Here is a 16,915-nt window from a genome sequence, read left to right as displayed (position 1 = left end):
CCACCTGGCTTATTTCACTGAGCATAATATCTTCCAGCTCTATCCATGTTGTTGCAAATGGTAGGATTTGTTTCTTTCTAATGGCTGAGTAATATTCCATTGTGTATATGTACCACATCTTCTTTATCCATTCACCTACTGATGGACACTTAGGTTGCTTCCATATCTTGGCTATTGTAAATAGTGCTGCAATAAACATAGGGGTGCATATGTCTTTTTGAATCTGAGAAGTTGTATTCTTTGGGTATATTCCAAGGAGTGGGATTCCTGGGTCAAATGGTATTTCTACTTTTAGTTTTTTGAGGAATCTCCATATTGCTTTCTGCAATGGTTGAACTAGCTTACATTCCCACCAGCAGTGTAGGAGGGTTCCCCTTTCTCCGCATCCTCACCAGAAATTGTTGTTCTTAGTCTTTTCGATGCTGGCCATCCTTACTGGTGTGAGGTGATATCTCATTGTGATTTTAATTCGCATTTCCCTGATGATTAGTGATGTGGAGCATCTTTTCATGGGTCTGTTGGCCATCTGAATTTCTTCTTTGGAGAATTGTCTCTTCATAGCCTTTGACCATTTTTTAATTGGGTTATTTGCTTTTTGGGTGTTGAGGCGTGTGAGTTCTTTATATATTTTGGATGTTAACCCCTTGTCAGATCTGTCATTTACAAATATATTCTCCCAGAATGTAGGAGGCCTTTTTGTTCTGTTAATGGTATCTTTTGCTGTACAGAAGCTTTTTAGTTTGATGTAGTCCCATGAGTTCATTTTTGCTTTTGTTTCCCTTGCTCGAGGAGATGCGTTCAGGAAGAAGCTGCTCATGCTTATATTCAGGATAGTTTTGCCTATGTTGTCTTCTAAGAGTTTTATGGTTTCATGACTTACATTCAGGTCTTTGATCCATTTTGAGTTTACTTTTGTGTATGGAGTTAAACAATAATCCAGTCTCATTCTCTTGCATGTAGCTGTCCAGTTTTGCCAACACCAGCTGTGGAAGAGGCTGTCATTTCCCCATTGTATGTCCATGGCTCCTTTATATATATTAATTGACCATATATGGTTGGGTTTATATTTGGGCTCTCTAGTCTGTTCCATTGGTCTATGTTTCTGTTCTTGTGCCAGTACCAAATTGTCTTGATTATTGTGGCTTTGTAGTAGAGCTTGAAGTTGGAGAGTGTAATCCCCCAAGCTTTATTCTTCCTTCTCAGGATTGCTTTGGCTATTCAGGGTCTTTTGTGGTTCCATATGAATTTAAGAATGATTTGCTCTAGTTCATTGAAGAATGCTGTTGGTATTTTGATAGGAATTGCATTGAATCTGTAGATTGCTTTAGGCAGGATGGCCATTTTGACAATATTAATTCTTCCTATCCACGAGCACAGGATGTGTTTCCATTCATTGGTATCTTCTTTAATTTCTCTCATGAGTGTCTTGTAGTTTTTAGACTATAGGTTTTTAACTTCCTTGGTTAGGTTTATTCCTAGGTATTTTATTCTTTTTGATGCAATTGTGAATGGAATTATTTTCCTGATTTCTCTTTCTGATAGTTCACCGTTAGTGTATAAGAATTCAACAGATTTCTGTGTATTAATTTGTATCCCACAACTTTGCTGAATTCAGATATTAGATCTAGTAGTTTTGGAGTGGATTCTTTAGGGTTTTTTATATACAATATCATGTCATCTGCAAACAGGGACAGTGTAACTTCTTCCTTGCCAACCTGGATGTCTTTTATTTCTTTGTGTTGTCTGATTGCTGTGGCTAGGACCTCCAGAAATATGTTGAATAAAAGTGGGGAGAGTGGGCATCCTTGTCTTGTTCCCGATCTTAAAGGAAAAGCTTTCAGCTTCTTGCTGTTTAATATAATGTTGGCTGTGGGTTTGTCATATATGGCCTTTATTATGTTGAGGTACTTGCCCTTTATCCCCATTTTGTTGAGAGTTTTTATCGTGAATGGATGTTGAATTTTGTCGAATGCTTTTTCAGCATCTATGGAGATGATCACGTGGTTTTTGTCCTTCTTTTTGTTGATGTGGTGGATGATGTTGATGGATTTTTGAATGTTGTACTGTCCTTGCGTCCCTGGGATAAATCCTACTTGATCATGATGGGTGATCTTTTTGATGTATTTTTGAATTTGGTTTGCTAATATTTTGTTGAGTATTTTTGCATCTATGCTTATCAGGGATATTGGTCTGTAATTTTCTTTTTTTGTGGTGTTTTTGCCTGATTTTGGTATTAGGGTGATGCTGGTCTCATAGAATGAGTTTGAAGTATTCCCTCCTCTTCTACTTTTTGGAAAACTTTAAGGAGAATGTGTATTAGGTCCTCATTAAATGTTTGATAAAATTCAGCAGTGAAGCCATCTGGTCCAGAGGTTTTTTTCTTAGGTAGGTTTTTTATTATCAGTTCAATTTCGTTGCTAGTAATTGGTCTGTTCATATTTTCTGTATCTTTTTGGGTCAACCTTGAAAGATTGTATTTTTCTAGAAGGTTGTCCATTTCTTCTAGGTTATCCAGTTTGTTAGCATATAATTTTTCATAGTATTCTCTAATAATTCTTTGTATTTCTATGGTTTCCATAGTGATTTTTCCTTTCTCATTTTTGATTCTGTTTATGTGTGTAGACTCACTATTTTTCTTGATAAATCTGGCTATGGGTTTATCTATTTTGTTTATTTTCTTGAAGAACCAGCTCCTGCTTTCATTGATTCTTTCTATTGTTTTATTCTTCTCAATTTTATTTATTTCTGCTCTAATCTTTATTATATCCCTCCTTCTACTGACTCTGGGCCTCATTTGTTCTTCTTTTTCTAGTTTTGTTAAACTGTTCATATGGGATTGTTCTTCTTTCCTGAAGTAGGCCTATATTGTAATATACTTTCCTCTTAGCACTGCCTTCGCTGTGTCCCACAGATTTTGCAGTCTTGAATTATTGTTGTCATTTGTCTCCATATATTGCTTGATCTCTGTTTTTATTTGGTCATTGATCCATTGGTTGTTTAGGGGCATGTTGTGAAGCCTCCATGTGTTTGTGGGATTTTTCATTTTCTTTGCATAATTTATTTCTAGTTTCATACCTTTGTGGTCTGAGAAACTAGTTGTACAATTTCAATCTTTTTTAGTTTACCGAGGCTCTTTTTGTGGCCTAGTATATGATCTATTGAAAATGTTTCATGTGCACTTGTGAAGAATGTGTATCCTGCTGCTTTTGGATGTAGAGTTCTGTAGATGTCTATTAGGTCCATCTGTTCTAGTGTGTTGTTCAGTGCCTCTGTGTCCTTACTTATTTTCTGTCTAGTTGATCTGTCCTTTGGAGTGAGTGGTGTGTTGAAGTCTCCCAGAATGAATGCATTGCATTCAATTTTCCCTTTTAATTCTGTTAATATTTGTTTCACATATGTAGGTGCTCCTGTATTGGGTGCTTAGATATTTATAATAGTTATATCTTCTTGTTGGATTGACCCCTTATCATTATGTAATGTCCTTTTTTTGTCTCTTATGACTTTCTTTGTTTTGAAGTCTATTTTGTCTGATACAAGTACTGCAACACCTGCCTTTTTCTCCCTATTGTTTGCATGAAATATCTTTTTCCATTCCTTCACTTTTAGTCTGTGTATGTCTTTGGGTTTAAAGTGAGTCTCTTGTAGGCAGCATATAGATGGGTCTTGTATTTTTATCCATTCAGTGACTCTATGCCTTTTGATTGGTGCATTCAGACCATTTACATTTAGGGTTATTATTGATAGGTATGTACTTACTGCCATTGCAGGCTTTAGATTCATGGTTACCAAAGGTTCAAGGGTAACTTCCTTACTATCTAAGAGTCTAACTTAACTCACTTAGTATGCTATTACAAACACAATCTAAAGTTTCTTTTTATCTTCTCCTTTTTCTTCCTCCTCCATTCTTTATATATGAGGTATCATATTCTGTACTCTTTGTCTATCCCTTGATTAACTTTGGGATAGTTGATTTAATTTTGCATTTTCTTAGTAATTATCTGTTCTACTTTCTTTACTGTGGTTTTATTACCTCTGGTGACAGCTATTAAACATTAGGAACACTTCCATCTATAGCAGTCCCTCCAAAATACACTGTAGAGATGGTTTGTGGGAGGTAAATTCTCTCAGCTTTTACTTATTTGGGAATTGCTTAATCCCTCCTTCAAATTTAAATGATAATCTTGCTGGATAAAGTATTCTTGGTTCGAGGCCCTTCTGCTTCATTGCATTAAATACATCATGCCACTCCCTTCTGGCCTGTAAGGTTTCTGCTGAGAAGTCTGATGATAGCTTGAAGGATTTTCCTTTGTATGTGATCTTATTTCTCTCTCTGGCTGTTTTTAGTAGTCTGTCCTTATCCTTAATCTTTGCCATTTTAATTATTACATGTCTTGGTGTTGTCTTCCTTTGGTCCCTTGTTTTGGGAGATCTGTGCACCTCCATGGCCTGAGAGACTCTCTCCTTCCCCAGATTGGTGAAGTTTTCAGCATTACCTCCTCAGCATTACTTCTTCTTCTGATATCCCTGTAATGTGAATATTGTTCTGTTTGGATTGGTCACACAGTTCTCTCAATATTCTTTCATTCTTAGAGATCCTTTTTTCTCTCTGTGCTTCAGCTTCTTTGTATTTCTCTTCTCTAATTTCTATTTCATTGTCTCCTCCACTGTATCTAAGCTGCTTTTAAAACCTTCCATTTTATGTTTCATTGCTGACACTGTGTTTTGTAATGAATGGATCTCCAACTGGAATTCATTCCTGAGTTCTTGAATATTTTTCTGTACCTCCATTGGCTTGTTAAAGATTTTTATTTTGAAATCTCTTTCAGGAAGATTCATGAGGTTGATTTCATTTGACTCTTCCTCTGGTGTATTTATAATTTTGCTTTGGACCAGGTTCCTTTAACATTTCATATTTGTATGTGGTGCCCTCTAGTGCCCAGAAGCTCTACTCTCTGGAGGTGCTCAGCCCCTGAAGCAATGTCGGGGGTCACAGGGGAGCAGTGTTGGTGCCTGGTGGGAGGAAAGAGCTTTTTCCTGCTTTTCAACTGCTATGTCTGTCTCCACTGCCAGAACCAGTAGTCTGAGCACACAGGTATAATCCTCTATGCTTTTTGTTTGTAGCTGCTGTAGGCAGGGCTTCCCTCTGGCTGGCCTAATGCAGGGTAGGGTTTGCTGGTTTGCGAGCCAGGTGGGGCTGGCCGGGAGGAAGGTGCAGCAGGCTGCATATCATTGTGGGGGCCTTGGAGCTGTGTAGCCAGCCAGGGGGCTGGAGCACCTGAAGACTGTGAAAGTTCACAACCTGCTGGGCAGAGTGCACCTGGACAATTTTGTCTACCTGTCCTTTCTCCTGAGCTGTGCAATCCTTGACCCTTTAGCAGCCCTCTCGCTGTTAGGAAGTCTCTCAGACTGCCCACCTTTCTTTGGTCCCAAAGCAGCCAGATATGGATCCCTGCTTTCCACAAGTGGCTGGAATCTCAGTCTCTTCAGGTATTCTGCCTGTCTTAGCTTTCTAACCCCCCTAATTTGAGAGCACCCTGAAATATAGGTTTGTGCTCCCAGAGCAAATCTCCAGAGCTAGGTGTTCAGCAGTCCCAGGCCTCCACTCCCTCTCTGCTCTGTTTCTCTTCCTCCCGCCAGTGAGCTGGGGTGGGGGAAGGCTTGGGTCCCACTGGACCATGGCTTTGGTATGTTACCCTGTTCTGTGAGGTTTATTCTTTTCCCCAGATCTGTGCAGTCTGGTACAGTCCTCTTTCCTGTTGCTCTCTCAGGATTAGTTGTATTAATTATATTTTCATATTATATGCAGTTTTAGGAGGAAGCCTCTGTCTCACCTCTCATTCTGCCATCTTTAATCCAATCCTGCACAAAGTTATTTAAAAAAAATAATTTTAAAATCACACATGTAAGTCATGTTCTCTTAGAAAGTTTAGAAAATGCAGCACAATGTAGTAGAAAATAACCCACTGTATATCTCAACTTACAAAATGTTATATTTTGTAAGTCAATTATATTTCAGTAGTCAATTATATTTCAATAAAGCTGTTAAAAAGACAATAGATATTTCTTTTACATAAAAGAAAACTCACCAGTCATTTTTCCACCCAGAAGTAATGTTAACATTTTAGTTTATGTCCTTTTAGACTTCTTCTGTCTATAGATCTTCTTTTCATCTATATATCTATAATTTATAAAAATGGAGTCATCGTCTGTCCTCATTGGCAAGCTGCTTTTATTCATATATCTTGTGCATATCTTTATATGTTGGTAAGGAAATTTCTACAATACCATTTCCCATGGCTGTATAATATTCTCATGTCTGGATAAAATATGATTCATGTAATTAGCACTCTTGGGAATATTCATGGCTGACAACTTTGCCATGATATAAAGCATGATGATAAGCCATGAAATAAAGTTTTTAATTCAATGGGAAAACCCAAGCGTGACTTCAGAGTGAAAATATTTCTTCTGCTTTTCTACTTTCCCCATACGCACTAACCGCCCTCCTGTGTGGTCTGCCTCTTGCCCCTAGTGTTAGATGACCACACACCTCCGTGTAATTGCACCCCCCCGACTCTCTGCTCTGCCATCTCACACGGGATCTACTACCTCTACCCTTTCAACATAGAGTATCAGATCCTGGCTTCCACGATGCTCTACGTCCTGTGGAAAAATGTTGGACGCAGAGTTGACAGCCATCAGCATCGGAAGATGCAGTTCAAGTTTCATGGGGTCGTGGTGGGCTCAGTCCTGGGCCTGGCTGTGCTGGCTGCCACCATTGGGGTCGTGGTGGTATATCTGATTCAGATCGGGCGCTCCAAACCCAAGAGTGAGTTGGCACTCACCATGTTCTACCTGTATGCCATCACCTTGCTGACGTTCATGGGGGCTGCAGGGCTGGTTGGAATCCGGATTTACAGGATAGATGAGAAATCATTGGATGAGTCCAAAAATCCCGCCCGCAAGCTGGATGCGGACCTCTTGGTGGGCACTGCCTCTGGCTCCTGGCTCATCTCCTGGGGCTCCATCCTGGCCATCCTCTGTGCCGAAGCCTGCCCCCCCTACACCTGGTACAACCTGCCCTACTCCATCCTGGTGATTGTTGAGAAATACATCCAGAATCTCTTCATCATTGAGTCTACTCACCGAGAGCCGGAGAGGCTCTCTGAGGACATCAGAGCCCTGCGTGTGGTCACAGTCTGCAATGGTAATGCCACATCCCTCACTTCTTCCTGCCTCAAGAGCGGAGCTGTGGCCAGGGATGTGGCCCTCCAGGGCAGTGAGATGCCTCCTGCAGCCAATGGTAATATGCCTCTGAGGGAAGGCTGTGGCAAAGAGGGCAAGGAGAGGATCAGGAAAGGAGCCCGGGGCCTGGTCTGCTGCCCCCATTTCTTGCAAGGCAATGCCAAGAGACGAGTCCTGAGGAATATTGCAGCCTTTTTGTTCCTCTGCAACATTTCGGTAATCTGCATAAAGTTATTTATTTATTTTAAAAGATTACTTGGGCTATTTCCCTTGCCTTTTTCAAATAAGGAATGAAGTAGCTTATAATCAAAATAATTCGGGTGTAAGGTTTAAAAAGTGAGGCTGGAATGTAGGCATATTCCACAAATCCACTTACTGAGTATATCTGCTGTGTGCCAGGGGCTGGGGCAGGAACTAAAGGTGAAAGGTGAGAAGACTCAATCTTTTTCCTCCAAAAGATTGCAGTATAGTGGGGGAGGGAGACAAGGGAAAAATAGAATACAGTGACTATGGCAAGTGGTAGGAAAGGATAGGGGTATGTGCAAAGTGTAGTAGGAGCATGGATTCAGGGAGGGACTTCAGTGAGCAGGGGATGCTTGAGGTGAGACCCAGTCTCAATTAGGAATGCTTTTGGCTGCAAATAACAGGAAGTTTGACCAGCAGTATCTTCAGTCTTAAAGACCAGAATTCTGGTGGTTGGCTGCTTGGAGTTGATCTGGCAACTAAACCCTATTACCAAGGATCCAGGCACTGTTCATCTTTCCGCTCAACCATGCTTGATTGGTCTTGTTGCCACATGGTCATAAGGTGGCTGCAGCAGCACCAGGTATCACATCTGGGTTCAAGACAGAAGAAGGAGGGAAAGACTGGTGCCAGGCAATGTCTCTCACATGGCCTCTCCTAGCTACAAGGGAGGCTTCTGAAGTGGACTCTTTGCTTTCCAGCCTCACTTTTGATGGAAGGCAGCAAGGTCAGTCACTCAGTATTGTCTGCTGCAGCCTCAAGGAACAGTTGGGAGTTTACCAAGTGGTCAAGGTGATGGAAAGCATTTGGGACAAGGCACACCACATTAGAAGGCAAAAAGGCAAAAAACACCATGGCCTATTTTGGGAGCACCAAGTAGTTAGCATGGGTTCCATACACGTAAAGCAGAGCAGGGGAGTGGGAAACAGATGGAGGGGCCGGTTATATGGATCTGGTTTGAGTGGGTCTTATAAGCCTGGCTGAGTCTCATCTTTGTGCTGAGGGCAATAGAGGACCTGCTCAGATTTGAGTCCCGGAGTGATCCCCTTAGCAGCAGCATGCAGGAAGGTTGGGAGGGGCAAGATCAGAGGCAAGGAGATGGAACAGAAGCCCCTGCAGCTGCCCAGATAGCAAATTATGGGAACTTGAACAGGGCAGCGGTGGTGATGGAGAAGGAGAAGGAGAAAAGGAAATCAAAAGCTCTGTGTGCTGTTGGGACTTGTTTTAGAGACACACAGAAGGATGGGAAGGCTTGGTGAAAAGGAGAGGGAAACCGCCTGTGGCCCCACACAGGCCTCAGCCACTGCAGCGGCTGGTGGACCGGTGGGGACGCCCCAGGGCATGGAGCCTGCCCGCCCTCGCCCTGTAGTGGCTCTTGGCCACCTGCCTCCCATCAGGGCCTCTCTGTTTCTCCACCGGCTCATTGGTGTTTCAGCTCCCTCCCCCTAATTTCAGGTGCTGCGTGCCCAGGTGCTGCAGCTTTCGGTCTTACCCTAAAGCCACAGCATTGGGAGGGTCCATCTGAAGCCAAAATGCCATATGTCTGCCAATCAAACCTGATTCTTGCTCTGGGTTGCCTGGACCTGGGTCCCCTTCCAGGTCTGCAGACAGTTGTGAGGAGCTCTGAGGGGAGAAGGGGCCCCAGAAGAGTTTGACTCTGGGCAGGCCCTCTTCTTTCGTCAGTCATTTATGGGGCACCTGCCGTGTGCCAGGCACTCTGTGTGCTGCAGTGAACAAAAGTGTTGAACAGGAAGACAACAGATCAGGCTTAGTAACCACTGGCTGGTTACTCTGCACTTGATGCAAGGCCTCTGTTGCAGGAGGGGTGTGTGGGCTCAGAGGCATATAGAGTCAGAGTGGCTTCTAGAATCCCCCAAAAGCGTACTGCTTTTGTATACACCCCACGGGAGGAATACATCTCTCCTCAGCAAGTTCAGAAAAGCCAACCCCGTGCTGATTCTTTGCCTGACCACCAGGTGAAACACTGGGCTGGCATTTTTAGACCAGCGCGAACGAGGAGAGCGCCGCTCGCGATACCAGAATCAAGGGGCAGCTGATGGTCTGTTGGGACCCAAAGTCCAGGCCTGGGGCTCGTCCCAGGACACGTTTTCTCCCCTTCATCTCTGTGCCCGCTGAGGCCCTCAGGCACTGCCTCTGTTCATTGGTGAGGGAGCCACAAGGGGAAATCACTGCAGGGTGAAGCCTTAGGATGCCCTGAGCCATTTTGAAACCTGGTAGTTAACCCCGCAGGGTGACAAAGGACCAAGGACAGGTGTTGCTCTTCTCCAGGTCCAGGAGCTGGCACTGAGGTTGCAGCTGGAGGTGCCTGTGTGCGCGTCCACGTGGGGAGATGAGCAGCTCTGGACTGCACAGGAAAGGGGGTGGCTGTGGTGACAGGGTCGTTCAGGGTGCAGGGAAAAATGGAGTCAGGGAAGGCATCCTCTGGGGGAAAGAGTGGCAGGTGGTGCCTGGGGGGAGTCTGGGCACAGGGACAGGCACGGGAAGGCACAGATGCAAAGCAAGGCTGGCTTGAGGAGATGGAGGGGCAGGTGCCTGGAAGAACATGGGGAGCAAGGGGCGAGGGCGCCTGGGCAGCCCACCAGGGCTTCACAAGCGACGGCCGCAGCTGGGGCTCAACCCTAAATGCTGCAGGAAACCTTTGAAGGTTTTATGCTGGGAGTGACAGGATCTGATTCATGTTTTTTTTCTTTTTAATTTTTATTGTAGTAAAAAGCACACAATATAAATTTTAGCATTTCAACCATGTTTGTGTACAGTTGGGTAGGCTTAAGTACATTCCTGTTGTTGTACACCCATCTCTACAACTCTTTTTGTCTTGCAAAATTGATATTCCGTGGTCATTAAACAACTCCCATGCCCACCACCCTGGCTCCTGGCAATGCCATCTTACTGTCTGCAAGTCTGAGGGCTCTGTGGACCTCACATCCGGGGGATCATACAGTAGTTGTCCCCTTGTGACAGGCTTATCTCACTGAGCGTAACGCCCTTCAGCTTCATCCACGTTGTAGCACGTGAGGGGGGAGATGTTCTGACTCGTGCTTCTCGGGGTAGATAGTGGTGCTATTCATGGAGACTGGGGACTGGGAGAGGGCAGGCTTGGGAGGGGCTCCGTGTGGAAGGAAGACCATGAGCTCTGCACTGACACTGTCACTTCGAAGGTGCCTCTGACACCTGCAAGTGGGCACAGCAGACAGGCAGGCCTGTCAGTTTTCCACTGCTGCATAACAAATGACCCCAAATGCATGACAAAAACAGTTCTTTTGCTGTCTTATGACCTTGTGGGTTAGAAATTCCAGAAGGCCTGGCTGTTCCTTATGGTACTGACGCTGGGGGCTGGGCTGGGCTGGAGGTTCCAAGGTCTGGTGCCCTGGGTAGGGGTGGCTGAAAGGCTGGGCTTGGCCAGGGTGCTTGGCTGCAGCACCCACATGTGGGGCATTGTCAGGGTGGATGGGCTTTGCATGTGGCGGCTCAGGGACCCCCCAGCCAACCTTCCGAGAAATGGGAAGTGCCAATCTCTCAAGGCCGGGTGTGGATATTGTGTGGCATCAGGTCTGCCATATTTTATGGGTCAAGCAGTGACAGTCCCCCAGATTCAAGGGAAGGGGACACAGACCCAGTGCCCAGTGGGAGAAATAGGAAGAATTCCAGCCTACTGAACAGCAGGAAAGAGGTTCAATAATCTCTCCTTTCCCTCTTCTCATTTTCCCACCCTCTCTGCTTCCCCCTTGGCTGCAGCCGAGAGTCCTGGCTGAGCCCAGCCTCTTAGCTGCCTGAAAGGTCTGGGCCTTCCTCTGTGGGGCCTGCACAATGGTGGCAGGGCTGGCCATAAATAATCCAACAGGAAAAACACCTCACAGTGATGTGTGCTCTGCAGAGAATAAATGAGGAGGGTGTGCACGGTAGTATTTGGTGCCCCTTGGCATCAGAAGGCCCGGCTTGACAAGGAAGGCTTTCTCAGGTGGTGGCCTCAGAGCTGAGAGCCGAGCAGCAGGGAGGAGCCGGCCACGACCCACCCAGACAATAGGCAGTGCCAACCGCATGTGGGAATGAGCTTGTCTTGTTTGAGGATGAGGAAGATGACCTATGTGGCTGGGGCCCGCTGGGAGGCGGGCAGTGCAGGGAGCAGCCTAGTGGGGAGGTAAGGGATCAGCTAACAGAGGGCTTTGTAATCCTACGTAGATTTTATTTTAAGCATGCTGTGAAGATTGTGGAGGTTGAATCAGGGAAGGGATACAATATTCAGAGTGGCAAATTGAAGGTAGGAGTAAGAGTGTGGTCATCCAGGGTCGCTGATGGCCTGGGTGGCAGGTGGGTGCTTACGAGAGTCAGAGGGAAAATGAGGCTGACAGCTGGAGTTTGGACTGAGCACCTGGGAGAAAGACGTTGTGGATGGGATGGAGGACGGAGAAGGTATGTTGAGCTTGAGGCCATTTAGGCACCCAGTAGCCATTGGGATGTAGGGGCCTTGACTTCTCCAGGGTGGGCCAGGCTGGTGATTCCGATGGGGAACTCACAGGCTGATTTGCATGGTGTTTACAACCAGGGGCTGGGTGAGATCATCCGGGGGTCTTGTGTGTGGAGAAGCAAAGAAGACCCAGGAATGAGCCCTGGGACCAGACAACATTAAGGGGTGGAGCAGAGGAGGAGGAGCCAACAGAGGAGCCTGGGAAGAACCAGCTGGAGAGGCTGGCAGAGCCCGAGAATCACAGAGCCCGGAAAACACGATAGAGACGTGGGCGAGGGGCAGTTCTGGAGGGACGTGGTAATGAAAGCCATGGGTATCAGTTACCTTTGCCGGGTAAGAAATTCCCCCACACGAGCACTTTTTCCCAGTTTCTGTAGGTCAGGAACCCGTGCATGGCTTAGCTGGGTGCCTCTGCTCTCAGGGTCCCCCACCAGCCACCCCCAAGGGCTGCAGTCTTTTCAAGACGTGATTGTTGGATAGGAGTGGGGGAGGGGATCTGTTTCCAAACCCACTCACGTGGCTGTTGGCAGGATTCAGTTCCTGGCAGGTTGCGCTGAGGGCTTGAGCTCCTTGCTGGCTGCTGGCCTGAAACCCCTTCACTCCCTGGTCACGTGGCCTCTCTGTAGAGTAGCTCACGGTGTGGCAGCTGACTTCCAATCTCGTAGGAGTGGACTCTGGAGTCTTTGTAGCCTAATCTCAGAAGTGACATCCCATGACTTCTGTCATACTCTGTTTGTTACAAGAAAGTCTGTAGGTTCAGGCCACACCCAAGGGGAGGGGGCTTCTCAAGGCTGTGATGCCCCAAGAGGTGGGATCACTGGGGTCATCCAAGATCTGCCTGCAGAAGTGTGCAGTGTGAAAGAGAAGCAGGCTTACGGACCCCAAAACTTAAGGGGAGGTGGAGGAGGGACTGGAGCCAGGAGACTGAGAAGGGGACCAGTGTGCAGGTTCCATGAGCAACAAGAATAATAGGTTGTTGCTTTGGGTTTTAGAAACTTAGTTGCCATTTCGTCTCATCAGAGCCCTCTGAGACAGGTGTTGGTTCCCACCTTACAGATGAGGAAACCAAAGCTTGGAGAGGCGAGGTTACAGTCTGTCAGGGGCAGGAACCCAGGTCTGGCTCCAAAGCATGGGTTCCTCCCTAGTCAGGGGTTGTGTGCTATTCTCTATGCCGAGGACGAGCCAGAAAGGAGACCACGGAATGCACCAGCCCAGGTGCACGTGGCCAGGATTTCCAAGCATGAGCGTTGGTAGCTAAACGCAGGAGTGGTAAGCAGGTGACTTCCACTGTAGGTAAATGCAGGGGGCTGTGGGAACACAGGGAGTCCCTGCCTGGACTAGTTAGATCAAGGAGGGCTTCCTGGAAGAAGTGGTGTCTCAGGACTTGGAAAAAAGTAGAATTTAGCACTAGAAGGAAGACAGGGAGTCCCTGAAACAGGGAGAGGCAGAAGCAAATCCCTGAAGACTCGGGAGAGAAAGGCACTCTTGGAGACTGTGCACAGCCCGGGGAGGCTGGAGTGAAGGGCATTGGGGGCGCCATGGAGGTGAGGGTGATGCTCTGTCTCTTAGGGAATTTGGACTTTCTGCTGAAGGCAGTGGGAGCCAATGGCGAGTGACAAACAGAGAGGGTGACTAGGTCAGGTGTCTCCTTTGTAAATATCCGTCCCACAACGACACTGGGCGGGGATCTGAGGCGCCCCCTGGGATGGGGTGAGCCCTGGGAGGCGCTGAGCCGGTCAGGTCAGGGATGCGGAGGACCCACCAAGAACAGCGCTAGAGGGGTGGGGGGATCAGACGGGGTTGGGCAGCGTTCATTCTGGAGGGGCGCTGAGGAAGAGGGAAGGATCGAAGGCTCAGGGGCTAGGGCTGCTTGTCACCGTGGTGGCCGTGGGCAGGCCCGAGTCCGGACAGCGCCCCAGGTTTGCGTCAGCCTCCTGGGCGGCTGCTGGGACGTCCCCTCTTTTCTTGCAGCTCTGGATCCCTCCCGCCTTCGGCTGCCGCCCCGAGTACGACAACGGATTGGAGGAGATTGTCTTTGGCTTTGAGCCCTGGATAATTGTGGTCAACCTGGCCATGCCCTTTTCTATTTTCTACCGGATGCACGCAGCTGCGTCGCTCTTTGAGGTCTATTGTAAGATATAGTCCGGGTCCGCATGAAAGACCGAGCAGCGAGCTAACAAGAGGGTTCACTGCAGCCACCTGGGAATGGTTGGCTTGGGCAAATACTGCCTTATAAATGCGAGAAAGGCCGCCTTTGTCCGTGGTCACTGTGGTTGTCACTGTGAGCGGGAAGTGTCCATCTCCCTGGATGAATGTAAACAAGTTAGATCAAACTCGGTGAGGCTGCTGAAATCTGTGCTTGGTTTGTTAATTCTGAGCAAACCCTGATCATTTTATCTCCTTCTGTTTTAGAAGAATGTGATCCCAGGTTGGAAAACAAAACCCTGTTCAGGTTGTTTTTCATAAGAATCAGTTTCTGTTACCGTGTTTCTATGTACTACTTTTTTCTGACCACATGTAGTGTAATTACCCTTAAAATTTATTCTTCCCAGAGCTGGGAAACGTAGATACAGTCGCATTTATTGTATGTTGCACTCTCTGAATATGTTTAATTTTTGGAACAAAGTTATTTTTAGCATCTGGATGCAAATCTACATAGAGAGCAGTAGGAAGACATATTTCTTACCTGAAATTTTGACATGTTTGTTTCTAATGATTTTGAAGTGTTTTTTAAAAATAAAGTTTACTGTTCTCTCTCTGACTATACACACATACATGTTGATTGTAGAGAATTTGGACATTTCAAAAGAGTACAGAGAAAAAAAATCACCCAGGATGCCATTGTTCAATTGACAACCACTTTTACCATCTTTTGGTGTATTATTTTAGTCATGTGTATGCACAGGGTTCTTTTTATTCTTGCCAGTGATGATGCCACGTATTCAACTTTGTATCCATTCTCTTTAACAGTATGGTATAAACCTTTCCCCTATACTGTTATAAACTCTTTGTAAATATTTTAATACTGTTTTATAGTCTATCAAGTGAATGCACCATAATTAACTTGGTTTCCTATTGCTGGTTTTAGAGTATTTAAGCTTTTTGTTTTCATAAATGACTCTGAAAAAATCAACTATATTTGTGAAGCATTTCCTATATTTAGCACTGTTTCTTTAAGATACATACTTAAAATCAGGATGCCCCTTCCAAAGGTTGTACGTGTTTTAAAGCTCTTAGGAATATTGACATTTGGGAGGACTTTGTATGTGCTTTTCCAAAATTATTTTAAAATCATAATAAAATTAGTTTACTTACTGTAAATACTAATGTGAACATCTTTTCATCTGAGTGTATTTTTTTTGACAGCATAAGCAATGAGAAACACCAATTTTTTTACACAACTAACATATTTTATATTCATTTTAGGGAAGAAAAAACAAAAAAAATGGGCAGATAGGTGAAAAACAAAGTAAAATATCATCTATCACACCTTCCATCTCAGGCAGTGATTTTTGACCTGGGGCCATCTTGTCTCCCAGGAGACACTGTCTGACAGTTTTGGTTGTTACGCTAAGGGGTGTTACCGGCACCTGGTGGGCAGTTGCTCCTTGACGTCCCTCGAAGCGCAGGACAGCTTCCGCCACAATTATCCAGCCCCAAATGTTAGTGCCCAGGTTGAGAAATTGTGATCTAGAGGGAATCGCTGTTAATTTTTGGTACATAGGTACCTGTTAGAACACACACACACACATACACACACACACACACACACACACACACACACACACACACACAAGAATGGGATTGGTTTTTATATACACTGAATTTGCGTGTAACTTGCTCTTGTTCTCTTACTATACCAGCCTGCTTCGTCCTGCTTTAGGGTCCCCCTGCCACTGACTCTCACGTGCCTGTATGCGTAAGAACCATCAAGGGAGCTTGCGAGGGTCCCTGCCCTCCCTGCCAGAAGTCCAGCTTCCGTGAGGCGGGTGTGGGGCCCAGGAGATGCCGAGTCCCTGCCAGAAGCATCTCATCAGGAGTCCATGGATGCCAAGTTCAGACTCCTGAACCTTTCCTGACATTGTGTACTCTTCTGCAAATGGCTTGGGATGGCTTCGAGGTACATTCCATGGAGGGCTGTACCATTTCTTCTTCCATCAAACCCTGATTTGGTGTTTAGAGACATTTAGGTAGTTTGTTTATGCTTTATTTTTATTTTTTCTGTTCCAAATGACACCATGGAAAGCATCTTTGTGGCTGCCTCTTTCTGCACAGGGATAAACTACCCCACATGAGACGACTGCATGGGAATGCCAGTTTCTCCAAGGGATCTTATTTGTGTTAGCATTAATTTTTCCCCTGTTCTAAGCCCATCAGTAGCCTTAGGGCCTCAGCTTGTGGGTCTTGGACTCTGTTAAGGAGATAAAGAGAATCACAGTGATGCTGGGAACAACTGATCCCGCCGTGGTGGTTTTGGGGCAGGGACACAAGGCAGCATCAGGGCTGGGAAAAGTCAGTGCAGTCTCTCTGGGCTCAGGGCTTCTGAGGAATGACCTTAGAGGTGTATCATCTCTTGCCCTAAACAGGAACAGCCTGCAGCTCCAGAGATGGATATTCCAGCCAGACAGCTTCGATTCACAAGTAGTCAAGCATCTTGACTCAACCAGCTTAGGCAGCAAGGAAAATTTATTACCTTAATACCAAGGTAATTAGCAGAAGAGGAACTGGTGTCTGCAATAAACAAGTATAATGGTCACAGATCTAGAATAGGAGAAACAGAAATTAAAACAACAATGAAATACCATTCCCCATTCATTAGATTGGCAGGGTTGACAAGAAGAGGGAAAGGAGACCACACATCCTGCCGGTAGGAGAATAGACTGAACAGTCAGATCAAGGAATGACTGGTAATATCACCTAGGGCTGAAGGTGCACATTCTT

General features: G+C 45.7%; 1 protein-coding gene across 2 annotated transcripts in view; it reads left to right on the top strand.

The window, feature by feature from the left end:
* Positions 1-15,238, top strand: part of OTOP1 (otopetrin 1) — a 50,663-nt gene extending 35,425 nt beyond the window's left edge. The window contains exons 5-6 of one of the 2 annotated variants that reach the window (XM_073237854.1): positions 6,533-7,303; positions 13,946-15,238. In XM_073237854.1, coding sequence (XP_073093955.1) covers positions 6,533-7,303; positions 13,946-14,019 — 845 coding nt within the window. In that variant the 3' untranslated portion in view covers positions 14,020-15,238. Of the gene's footprint in view, positions 1-6,532; positions 7,462-13,945 lie in introns of both variants that reach the window. The other variant, XM_036990948.2, reaches the window with a different exon arrangement.
* The last annotated feature ends 1,677 nt before the right edge of the window (positions 15,239-16,915 follow it).

This window comes from Manis javanica, chromosome 5 (genome assembly GCF_040802235.1).
Source record: "Manis javanica isolate MJ-LG chromosome 5, MJ_LKY, whole genome shotgun sequence".
NCBI classification, from domain to species: Eukaryota; Metazoa; Chordata; class Mammalia; order Pholidota; family Manidae; genus Manis; species Manis javanica.
The sequence above is the reverse complement of the archived record's forward strand: the minus strand, read 5'-3'. Positions and strand labels throughout refer to the sequence as shown.